At 37.9% G+C, this 12267-nt stretch overlaps 1 protein-coding gene across 8 annotated transcripts in view; it reads right to left on the bottom strand.

Moving 5' to 3' along the window:
- fcho2 (FCH and mu domain containing endocytic adaptor 2) overlaps positions 1-12267 on the bottom strand; it is a 56900-nt gene that overhangs the window by 39651 nt on the left and 4982 nt on the right. For all 8 annotated transcript variants that reach the window (XM_049559971.1, XM_049559972.1, XM_049559974.1 and 5 more), the window contains exons 2-4: positions 6641-6732; positions 1665-1739; positions 1418-1559 (exon numbers count right to left, since the gene is read on the bottom strand). In XM_049559971.1, the coding sequence (XP_049415928.1) occupies positions 1418-1559; positions 1665-1739; positions 6641-6732 (309 nt within the window). The remainder of the gene's footprint in view (positions 1-1417; positions 1560-1664; positions 1740-6640; positions 6733-12267) is intronic.

Here is a 12267-nt window from a genome sequence, read left to right as displayed (position 1 = left end):
CTTTTCTGCATGTCACTCCCTCTCTCTCTCCCCCCTTCACGCTCATCTGTCCTATCGATTAAAAGCTTGAAAATGCCCGAAAAAATATCTTTAAAAAAAAAACAAAAACAAAAAAACCTAATCTCCCTCATCTTGTCCAAACCTAACTTAATCAATCCAACCAACAAAAGCAAAGAGTGCTAGTCTACGAGAGGGAAAGTAGGGCAGGTCATGCCTTTACCATCCTACGATTCAAGATGTTAATTGACCAGTTAGCACATGAGCAATACAATCCACTGTTGGAAGAACAAATTATATTTACTGTGCACTAGCACATGATAACACAAACAATTACAAACTGTTTCTGCTAAAGCGCTCCATGACTAAAAAAAATAATCTGATCTTACATAAGTTTGTTTTGCTCTCATGCCCTCATGACTTCATCTTTTTTTTTTTGCTCCCCTCACTTCTGTTTCTGTTCTCATGCACTGAGTTGAACTGCCAATCTGAGGGATTTCTCTCACTGACAGGCTCAGACGTCAATGACATCAACAACAACTAGGCGACAGACGCTCACCAATAGCCAGACAACATGATGACCAACAGTCGGCTTGGTGTGTCAAGGAACTTGAAGCTTCCACTTTGAAAGAATTGTAGTTTTGCTTGAGTATTTGTTTTTAACTCAAGTACTGTCTCATTTGAGGCTGTTGTTGTTTTTTGTTTATTTGTTTTTGTGTAAATGGAAGTTTTAAATAAAGAAGTAAATAATCAAGTGTAAAGAAGTACGGAAATAGTTATATAACCATAATTCAATGATTGAATTTACAGAACAATCACTGTATTGTGATGAATACTGTTATCGTAATATAAAATAACATTTTCAGTGATAGAGGATTTTGGCCATATTGCCCACTCCTAACTGACATCTAGCCCATACTGTCACCTTCTTTCACTCTTGAGACAATAATTAGACTTCAAAACAATTCATAACGGAAAATAAACACGTAAGAATAGGTCTTTATTTAAACCGATTTTAAACTTTTCTCAAGTCCTCAAGACAAACCTGTGGCAACACTGAAGAAGCAAACTACTGCATCTACTGTTCAACTGTTCAAGGGAACGAGTGAAAGACATGTGTGCACTTTGATTACAGCTGGGTGTCAAATTCTCAATATAGTGAACGCTTAAGCTGATACTGGTTTTTCCAGATGGCTAAAATCTGTTTTGTTCCTGCACCTGTCATTGCTTAGTACATTGCTTAGTGTCCATGTTAGACTCAAGCCTGCTTCTCCAAACTGTGGGCATGCTGACTGACATCTACCAAATGTAACACTCTGACTATGGATAAGTACCTCACACAACCCCACTTCCAAAGATCCTAACTATCTCTTTCAGACAACATTTAATATTTAAGACTTGAATGCTACGGTTTCCTCACCTTTTTGTGTGCTTTGGCCTGCTCTTCCACATACTTCTGAACCTCTTTTATAAGTTCCTGGAGTTTCCTCACTAGCTCCATGTGACAGCTGGCGAGCTTCTCTGTTGAGGTCTTAAACACATCCCACACTGGTGCAAAAGTCCTTGGATAAAAAAAGACACTTCAGAGGCTAGAACATGGCAAGACCTCTTTACACAAATTCATACTGGTCTTTCCTTCAGACAACTAGAAAGCTGTTAACACTCACCCGAGCTGAGAAAAGTTGCCAGCTGACTTGGCAAGTTTGGTCATAGACCTGGCATAGGCCTCTTCAATTGTACTCCTAGGACAAAGCAGAAATACACACACAGATTAACCCCAAGTTATCAGTATCATATGTCAATAATAGAATAATTCTACCTTTAAAACCCTTTTAATGTACAGTATGACAAAGTTTTTACAAAGTATTTGCAATAAGGTTATGGTCCAAATAGTGGATGTCACGAAACAAGAGAAGATCCCAGCAAAAAACACCCACTTAGAACTAGCAACATAAATGTTTGACCACATGCGCCGTGTGTGGGCAAATAAGTGTGGTCTGGCTTGTGATTTGTTCATAAACCTCATGTCAGAGCGGACAGAGTGTAAAAGCTAGTTTTTGAATCCCCTGCTTCTCTCAATTTCCCTTTCTATCCCTTCATTCTGCAGCAAAGTGACAGAAGTATAAAGACAAAAAAACTGCGGCAGTGTTATAGTGAAAGCCTGAATTATGCATGTCTCATTTAGCCAGCCTCTCTCTGCAGTCACGTCACAGGAGCAAGGTCAGCCAGGGGGAAACAGGACAAACGTGCACACACTCTCACACAGACACACAGACACATACACACACACACACACACACACACACACACACATCCATCATCAACACACGCAGGTACATGCAGGCAAACATCCAGCATAGCACAACAACACACAGAATGGGACACGCTAGAAAATGCATTATAGGCTACATTTCCACTTCCACAACTTTGTGTGAGCCCAGAATGGCAGTTTATTTTTATACTTTAGCATGTTGTAAAGTGCCAGGAGTAACCTCTGCCTTTCAGTAAAGCCATAAAAAACTTCTTAGTGTTGGCACTTCTAGACTGGAACTTACAAAAGTTTTAAGTGTGTGCTGTCCACTGCAGAGACAAACACATTTTACAGATATTTTTCTTCACAGGTTTTCTTCTATATTAGTTGCACAAAGCAACAAAATTGAGACATGCTTCTCTTAACAAGAACTCTGACTTGTTTCCAAAGGTGTTGGCGTGAGTCACATGACAAGTTGAGTCTAGAGTTGTGACACAAGTCAGACTTCAGTGACAAATTTGATGACTTTAGACTCGACTTGACAAAATCAAAAAAGACTTGACTTGGACTTAAACACCAATGACTTGCAAGTTCACTTGGACTAGAGCCTTGTGACTTGAAAATACTTAATACCTTTCCCCAAGCCCAATGATGAACAAGTATGTCATTTAAATAGTGTGCCACAAATCAATTAATTACCTATAATTCCCTGCATCAACTGACATTAAAGTCAATCTTTCCATTTTATTTACATATAAAACGTGCAACAACGAACAGTATAACTTTTTTTAGGAAGAAAAAGATATGGTTTTAAAATTAATTCTGTTGTGGTACTGGTTAACAGCACTTTATGCTATGAAAGTGTAATGTCAACACTACTTTTTTTAAATGATCAAGTTCAGTTGCACTTGTCTTAATAAACTTGTTTTAAAAAAATAAAAACACATTTACAGAAAGCATTCATGCTTTTTATAAATGCGATACATTGTTACTCTATTGTTAAAATGGCATAACATCTGGTGAAGGGCGTGTTATAACTTGTTTAGGGCTTGAAACTTAAAGTTCAGCACTTGGGACTCGAGTGCAAAGACTTGGGACTTACTTGAGAAATAGGCCTACACATGCATAAACATGCACAAGGAAACAAGCATCTATGCATAGACAAAACACTTGTGCTCGTGAAAGTGTGAGATGTAAACATAAACGGCGTCTTCCTCGGCTGAGCTGTATTAGCCGGCAGTAGATGCGCGCTTTCTTGTATGCCGTGATACACTTGGTGGGTGTAGTTGGGTAGAAAGAAAATAGTTCAAAAACTATACAAAACTGCTAACAACAAAGTCTGTGGATTATCTTGAGTTATGGGTCATGATTTGCTGTGAATTTTTCAGATTTTTTTTTCTTGTGCTTTGAGCACCACAAGCTGAGTACCACCTATTCCATTTTAGTTGAGAGAAGGCAGACATCTCTATAGCCGATATTTCGCACAAAACTCACACAAAAATAATCATGACTGATAAACAGCACTAAAAGGGAAAAATGCATAGATTTTTGGATGAACTGTCCCTTTAAGAAAAACACTGACCTGTGTCTGTGAAGTTTAATTTGCACTGAGAGTCTAAAGTCGCAGTTGGATTCTGGTGATCTGGCGGTATTGTATCTTTTGTTAGATTGTGTGTTGTTTTTTTTTGTATACTAAGTGCTACCATTCTGTATAGAGTTAGAATGTTGTATGGATTTGGGACACACGATGTGAGATGCACTTAAAAGATCCAGCAAGTATGTGTTCTAGTATGTGAACTTTGGGTTAAGATTATTTTTAGTCTTCAAGTCACTTTTTCAACCAGAGAAGGTCATCTGTGGTCGAAATGTGGTCAGCCGTATTCACTTTGAATAAAAGAAGAACTGAGGGTGAGACAGCAGTGTGCTGGTAGCTTTCCATCCTTCAGTACAGATGAATGTTACAAAGTCCCTACAGGAGGTTTAAGGGATGTGTGTATGTGCCTTTTAAAGATTGCTAATATCATTTTAGCCTAAAAATGCTTTTGGGAGTGGGGGCCCTGCCTGACAAAATACAGTAGCAAAAATGCTGGGAATATATTAACACAATGCAAAGAGCTTCTTTCTCCACCAGAGGGAGCCATCGTGCAGTTTTTACAGAAGGAAAAAACATTAAATGTTTGTGAGCTGAAAAGCCAGATGCAGTCTGAAAAATTGGCACAGTGTGATTAGAATTACAATACCCCTAAGCAATATAAGCAATTATGGTAAAACACAATAAATTCATCTCTACCTGAACTTCAGTGTCCTTCATGAATAATGGATTAATTCATTTACACAGTATAAACAATAATTTTCCAGCAAACTGCAAAGACTGTTAATATTTAAGCAGAGTGAAGGCTAAAAGATTATTTATTACAACAAAATGAGTTTGAACAGTTTAAACAGTAACGGTAAGTTTTACAAGTGGTGCACTTGCAAATACTTTCATTTTGGTAGTTCTTCAAAAAGTACATGGTTTCCTCAGTAAACCTTGACTTAATGATAAGAAGCTTATTTCCTTTGGATTGTGCCTTATTGTCAGTGTAAAATCATTCATTATTAATAAGACTTTCCAAATATCATTCAGTGAACACAGTCGACTGAGCACATCAGATTAGGGTGTTAAAGTGAGTGACTGAGTGCAGTGGAATCCACTGCTGAATTCCAGTGGTAGACCATCTATCATGAGGCAGGTTATAAACACACACCTCTAACAGAGCGAAGCTAAGCTTTATGGAGGGGGGAAGAATTTGAAAAGAAGCTGTTATTATGGTATTATCAAGCTGCAGACACTGGGGGTGTGGAACATAATGCCAGGTTACAGGTGGGCTAAGGTTTAAGCTTCTGTCACAAGGAGGTTAAGTTTCCACAACATTCACACTCATATACATCTGCCTTTAGCCCCAACTTTAAACTCAGTGAGTACAAATACTGTTTATTTTCCTGATAAATGAGGAGACCCTCCATTAAAACAAAAAAAATACTAGTTTGATATTCGATATTCTTATTTTACGCAATAGTATCACAAAAAAAGGTAAACATTCTGAAGATTCAGCTTCTTATATGAGGATAAGTTGCTTGTTGTCATAGATCATACTTATCTGAAAAAAAATGTTTGGTTTTGGATGTTTCACTGATCATTAATTGATTCACTGAAAAGAAAACATAATACTGATACTGATAAGAAAACATAAGACTGAAAAAACAGTAGTTACAGCCCTTGTTTGAACAAACCCATGTGGTTCAAAATGGTTTGCAATTAGGCAAATACGGTGTGGATTTCAGCTGCAGTCTCAGTTAGACATTTGGGTGTTACTAAAGATACAATACAAGGAACTGGAACTGCCGGGAAGCACATTTTTATTAAATTTTCATGACAGGTAAGACATGAATAACAGAACCAGATGCAGTATAACAGTTTAATCAATGTGTTGTATGTATTGAATTAAAGGGTACATTTGTTGCGTTTTTTTTTTTTTTTTTTTTGCATGTACCATATTTTGGACCTGTGTTGGTGTCTAATGGAGAAAACAATTTTGGAAGTGTTCTAGTTGAGTGAGAGTGCTGTGGCCAGCAATGCAAAAGAGGCTGCATTGTAACCACTTAGGACATTTGTGCACCGTCATTTTCCGTTCATTACAAGGGCCTGTTTATTTTAAGTGTCTGATAACATTATGGAAAGGATCCCTATAAAGCGAGACATTTAAGTTAAAGAGTAAAATCCTTTTTATTCAACCAGAAACAGCCCTGAAATCGCCACTGCCAAATCCACCAGACCCTACACATATTAACAGTAATTTTAACATAAAGCTATACAGCTGGAATATTTCAACTGGTTTACTTCAACCAAACCAGAGTTTGTGATTGGTGGAACAGTGATAAGCTGAACCAAGATAGTTTTTGTGAGTTATACTTTGTTTGTTCCGACTTTAAATGATGAGTTCTTTACAATAGTAAAATTGCTGTTTATTAAAATGAAGTCTGGTGGTTTTGGCGATTGCGACATCTGGGGTGTTTCTGGTTAAACAAAAAGGATCTTATTTTTTAACAAAAAAGTCTATCTCTTTTGAGATCTGCTGTCAAACACTTACTAATAATCTGAGCATGTCAGTGGCAAAAACAAGCACTAAGAGGTCATAAATTGACAGTGCACTATTGCCTATAAACTTTACATTGCAGCCTGTTTCACTGCTGGCAGCCGCAGTGGTCTCACTCAATACTGGACCATTTTCAAAAATTCTCTATTTATCACTTTAAAAATACCAAAGTTACCCTCTAAAATGTTAACTATGTAGAAATGGCTCCCTCCTCAGAATATAACTAACTGATGTGTATCAGACTATGGTGTCTTACCTTTCTCTGATGAAGTCTGTCAGCTCCTTGGAGGAAATTTGGCCATGCTTCATGTTATGGTAGAGCACATCAAAGCCATTATTTTTTTCACCCTGCATTTCAGAGACAAAAAAAGGAATGCAGACAGATCAGTCACCGGAACAAGCACCAAGTCTGACAAACAATATGATAACAACAATTCCTCGAGCATCGATCGAACATTACCGACAAGGCTTTTTCCACGAGCAGCATTCTCATTGTCTGCATGGCATCCAGCTGCATTTGCAGCAGCCTCTGGTCAACCATACTCATCTTTGCCATCTTTGAGAGTAATAGACGCTAAAAATGTTCAAAACGAGGCTCGAGCGTAAAATGTAAGAGACAGCAAGACAACCGTTTGTCTGTCTGTGTGGCTGTAACCATGCCACTGGGTAACTAGTGTCAACTTGCACTGATGCCTTTAAAAATGCAGGTAGCTCTGAATAATTCATATGAGAGAAAAATGTTTGGTTTTCATTTAACAAAATGTATTATAATCACAAATAGCCATACCCTTCTACTACAGATATAGTGACACCGTGCTATTACCACTATTAATTGAAAAATACACAAAACAATGAATATAACTGAATTGCAAGTTACAGCAAACAAATCAGTCTCAATGAATTCAAAGGACAATGCCACAATAAAAAATGCCAAGAGGAACTCTCTTACTCTATTAGTACAATACTTCCTGTATTAGAGCCAGACCAATAAATCAGCTGGGCTTTACATGTCAATAATATCTTATTGCAGATAGTATCTATGATACAAATTTTGAGGTAATTTGGAAATAGCATCAGCAGTATATACATTCTCCACCAGAAAGCACTGACAAGTGGATATTTTCAGCTTTAAAATGTCCCATTAGGTATGTTTCTTAGTCACAATTAAGAGAGAAATTAAATCTAAGGGATGCATATCAAGACTGTTTGTTATATATCTTTTCATTTTTTTAAATGATCAGCTTATGTATTGTCCTCCCAGATATCAAGTTATGCATTGGCCTCAAATATCAGTTGGGCTTTGAAAACAGTTTTGGTTCAATAGTAACAAGTGGCCTACACTCTCATGCTTGTATGACACATTACTATCTACCAGGCCTGTCATGACGACTAATTTTGGTGTAAGATATATTGTCCCAAAAATAACTGTGATGAATGATATAGTCATTTTAAGACCATTTTATGCCACTGATATTACAATAACATACTAGCATTATAATGTAAGTACAACCTTTCAAAGAAGAATGGACATTTAATTCTTAAGAACATTCATACATAAGAATGTAAAAAAATCCCCCAAAACATTAAAATGTATTTAACAAATAAAACAAATAAATGCACACGTGTGTGTTTGTGTGTGAGAAGGGAGGAGCAGAGCCCCACCCATGGTGAAACAAAGAGCAGACGTGAGAACAGAAGCTGTGCAACAAGAAAGTACAGCAAAACGTGTCTTAGTCTTTCTTTCCTGTTCATTCAGCAATTCAGGAAAAAGCAATTAGGCGCTGCCTCCAAGTCTTATGACGTTAAATTCATAAATTATGTTAGAATAAAAAGCCTAAAATGTTGGTTGCATTCTTTCGTAAACAAACATGAATGTAAACACAAGGGCAATATCATGTGATAAGTGGACATAAGCTTAATCATTTTTGCTGACCTAGATAAGTCCACTATGTAATTATCGTGACAGATTTATTCATGACACACCTTCAAATCAAACGTCACTTCTGACAAAAAGAAGAATCACTTCTTCATTGCCCTCGGTTAGGCTGTTTCTTCAGAGAAGGAGGAAACATGCAAATAATGCGTTAAAGCTGTGAGAAGTGCCCTTTTTCTAAAACTCAGATTATCTGATAGCAGATAGATAGTAAACTGACCGGGCCACTGTCCAACAGATTACAAGAAAAGACACTGACTTGATGGTTGTGATTAATATAGCTTAATTGCGACACATAGTAAATAGTGAAAAAAATGATAAGCTCTAAACAAATAAAGACAAAGAGGGAAACTCATAGTTTTCCTAAAATGTGGGCTGAAGTCAAGAGGACAATACTGCTGTTCACAGCAGTTCATCCTCATTCTTGTCCAAATCTACAGGCCAACTTTGTTTCACCTCAATCTGAGACTGTCACAGATACTTCCTGGTTCCTGGAGCAATCCACTGTCAGCAGTTTGGAAGGCTCCAGCATCAGTGCAGCTTTAACAAACCCCTGTTTTTCCACACTGACAGAGATGAAAGGTCAGGAAGTTTGTGTCAGAAAAAATGAAGCTCAGAGGGAGCTCCAATATTTACAGAGCAAATAGACATTAAAAAGGAAAGCATCCCTTTCTAGGCCACAGCTCACTGGCCTACATTCTAACCCAGTGATCAGACCACTGAGGTGTGCTTCCTGTTGTAACAAAACAACTATAACAAAAGTACAAGTTCAGAAGTTATCTCGCCTGTAGCAAGCTGCGTGACATGCCAACTACTGCACCCATTAGATGCCAAGACAGGAAGGAGACCATAACAACTGACCTTACATAACTACATGCAGAAGCGTAAGAAACTCAAAGTGAAACACATTGTCAATTGGCCAATCTGCTTACAAAACAGGGAAGTGACGAAAGTGAGCAACATGGCCCCAAACAGAGCAGAACAGGAAGATAGTCCATTCTGTGCAACAGCTAGGCTCATGTGGAATGTGATATCAGTGAGTACAAAAGAAAAATAAAAACAAACACAGGAAAGTGGTCTGGGCGTTTTGGACTTTTCAGCAGGTTACAATACTGGGCTCGACATGATAAGGATCCCACACAGCAGTGGCCAAGAATATAAAGACTTCACCTTGAGCAAACCTGAAATATCGTGAGATTTATCAGTTTAAATCTCAAATCAGTCCACCGGCTAGTTGAGGATTATACTACACTACATCTACATGAGCAGCAATGGCAGCGAGAAGTGATACTGGAGTGCCGCACAGTTTCTCAACGTCCTCCTCTGGACACTCATTGATGAAAGCCTTCGTTCTGGGTGTTTAATATTCCAACCACACATTGTGAAATTCAGAACTACCCATTATGCTTGGATTTAGATGGAGAGGTTTTTAACTCCCTGCCCCACCCCAAAGGGAGGGTAACATGCTGAGAGGTTAGCACACACGTCAATCAAGGTTTGTTTGAGCAATAGCAGTCTGCAGCGGAGACAGCGTCCAACAGACTGAGAGTGAATAGTGTCAGCTGTCCAATATTCAGTCCATGCCAATATAATCAATGACAGAAACAGATCCCAACGTGAACCTTGGCTGTGATACACTACGCTATGTCTGCACTGCACAGACTACAGGGAGGGGACTCGACGTCTTTGTATGCTTTAGGCTGACATAAAAAAAATGTAATGTAGGTAATAGCCCGGCAACGAGACAGCTTACGTCATGGTTGAATGCACACTAATGCTTTTTCTGGGAAGGGTGCTATCACTCACAAGCACAGAGAAGGCGAGCATTGATGGAAAAAAGCAGCGACCTCACTTAGTATTAAACGTAGAATTTAATATACCGCAACACACTATAACTTCAGGTTATATATTGGTGTTTAGACTGAAACAGCTCTGTTCTTTCCCCACATAAAAGGTACTACATCAGGACTCAGGTCCTTGAACACTGGCTGAGGGTTAATGTAACTCTTAGGTGAAATTACAATTAATGAGCAAACAGTTTTGCATTAGTAAAATAGCTCTGACTCTTGATTCTGCCACCTCTTTCCTTAAGTTAATTTAACCCTTTAATTTCTAATAATGTTGACTTACATGGGTAATATTAAAGCTGTAGTTGGTAACTTTAAATTCTTTTTAAAACTTGCTGAAACGATTACTATATCCATTCATTAGAACACGAGACAGATATGTGAAAAAAACAATCATGTTCCATCTCCTCCTCAAAGTGCTTCTAATGGTATTTGCAAGAATTAAATGCACATGAACAAAAACAACCAGAGCTGAGGAGTCTCTAACTCAGCTGTCAATTATGTTGATCACTGCTCGTGAACTGCGGTCAGACTGTCAAACAAGGCAACACTGATCAAATATAAATCAAGATTCTGCAACAGCCTTGTGTAGTTATCGCCTCAACTCTTTTCAGAAATATATTTTAGTGTACTGTTTAGCTGTGAAATGAGAAAGTTTTTGACCAGGTTGCCAAGTACTTAACAGTCAAGCCAAAAAAAACGCGCAGAGCAAACTTTCTCATGATGGACATAATTGACAGCTGTGCTAGCCAGTCGTCGGTTCTGATTGGTTGTTTTCCGTGACTTACAGTAGATCCTAGCAAATGCCATTAGAAGCACTGTGAGGAGACAGAACATGACTTTTTTCACAGACTATGGCTGTGTCTGACATTCAGCATTAACATGCTATTTAGTATGTCCGAAACATTAGTATGAAACCAACAGTATGTGAATTGCATGCTATTTCCGGTTAAATATTAACCTACAGTATGTTAACACTGGAGACTCTGCCGCATATATATCCCACAATGCAATGCATTAGAGGACAATGTTCATACTGGACAGCGACCAAGCTAGCTCTCTGTAATGTCAATACACTACAATTGAAGTGTATGTGTAAAAAGTGTAAGATGTCACTTGGCTCGGTGTGATATAATTTTAAAACTATTTTTGACTTACTGGTCGAAGTTATCATGGTTACGTGTCTCGAAACTGGCAAGCAGGCTCTGAGGAAGTGATGTGATAATTACAGCTCAGTGTGTTTGAAAAAATACATACTACTGTTTATGAACACAAAAATATTTTGAACGATTGTACGTATATTGTACGGTGGTGTACGGAGCAATTTCAGACATAGCTTTGTGATACTGTGTAGATGTAGCGACAGTTTCAGCTAAAATGTGGCAAGGTTATTTTTATTAAAGGTAACAACTTAGTTATTTTGACTAGGCTGTATGGTGTCCGATAAAATCAGACAAGACTCAAGTTCAGAACACTGAATCACTGCATATCATCCCAAGACCACAACTACTTGACATTTGTGATTTTAGCTGCAGTGGTTGGTTGATTAATTAATTAGTTATCTGATAAAAAAAACGTAATCAGCCACGAATTTAATAACTGTTTCTGTTTTGTATATTTTTTTCAAACAAAACTACCAAACATTCCCTTGTTGTAGAGATTCCACTGTGAGGATTTTTTTGTCTTTGATGTCTTTGTCTCATGATAGTAAACCTGCATATCATTGGGTTTAAGACTGCTGGTCGCACAAAACAGGCTATTCGAAGGCGTCACCTTGGGCTATAGGAAATTGTATAGGCCTTTTCTGACATTTTAAGGACAAAGTGATTAATTGACAATAAAAAAACACCTAAGATCCAGCCCTATTTGTCACGTTAATGTTTGGTCTTTCAAAGAAAGAGTACACTCTATAGTCTCATATCAAGATATAGCTACATGTCCGATATTGCCCAGCTTTCTCAGTTAGGCAATACTTATTTTATATTACTGACCAAAATATGAGATGAAGGAAGTGGTGCAATTAAGTGGTTCAGTTTAGGTCTGTGTACCACAAAGCCATGGCCAGGAAACACACCACAGACTTTATTTACACTGTATTGTGTT

This window comes from Epinephelus fuscoguttatus, linkage group LG18, assembly GCF_011397635.1.
Source record: "Epinephelus fuscoguttatus linkage group LG18, E.fuscoguttatus.final_Chr_v1".
NCBI lineage: Eukaryota > Metazoa > Chordata > Actinopteri > Perciformes > Serranidae > Epinephelus > Epinephelus fuscoguttatus.
Note: the sequence above shows the minus strand (reverse complement) of the source record. Positions and strands in the feature narration are given on the sequence as shown.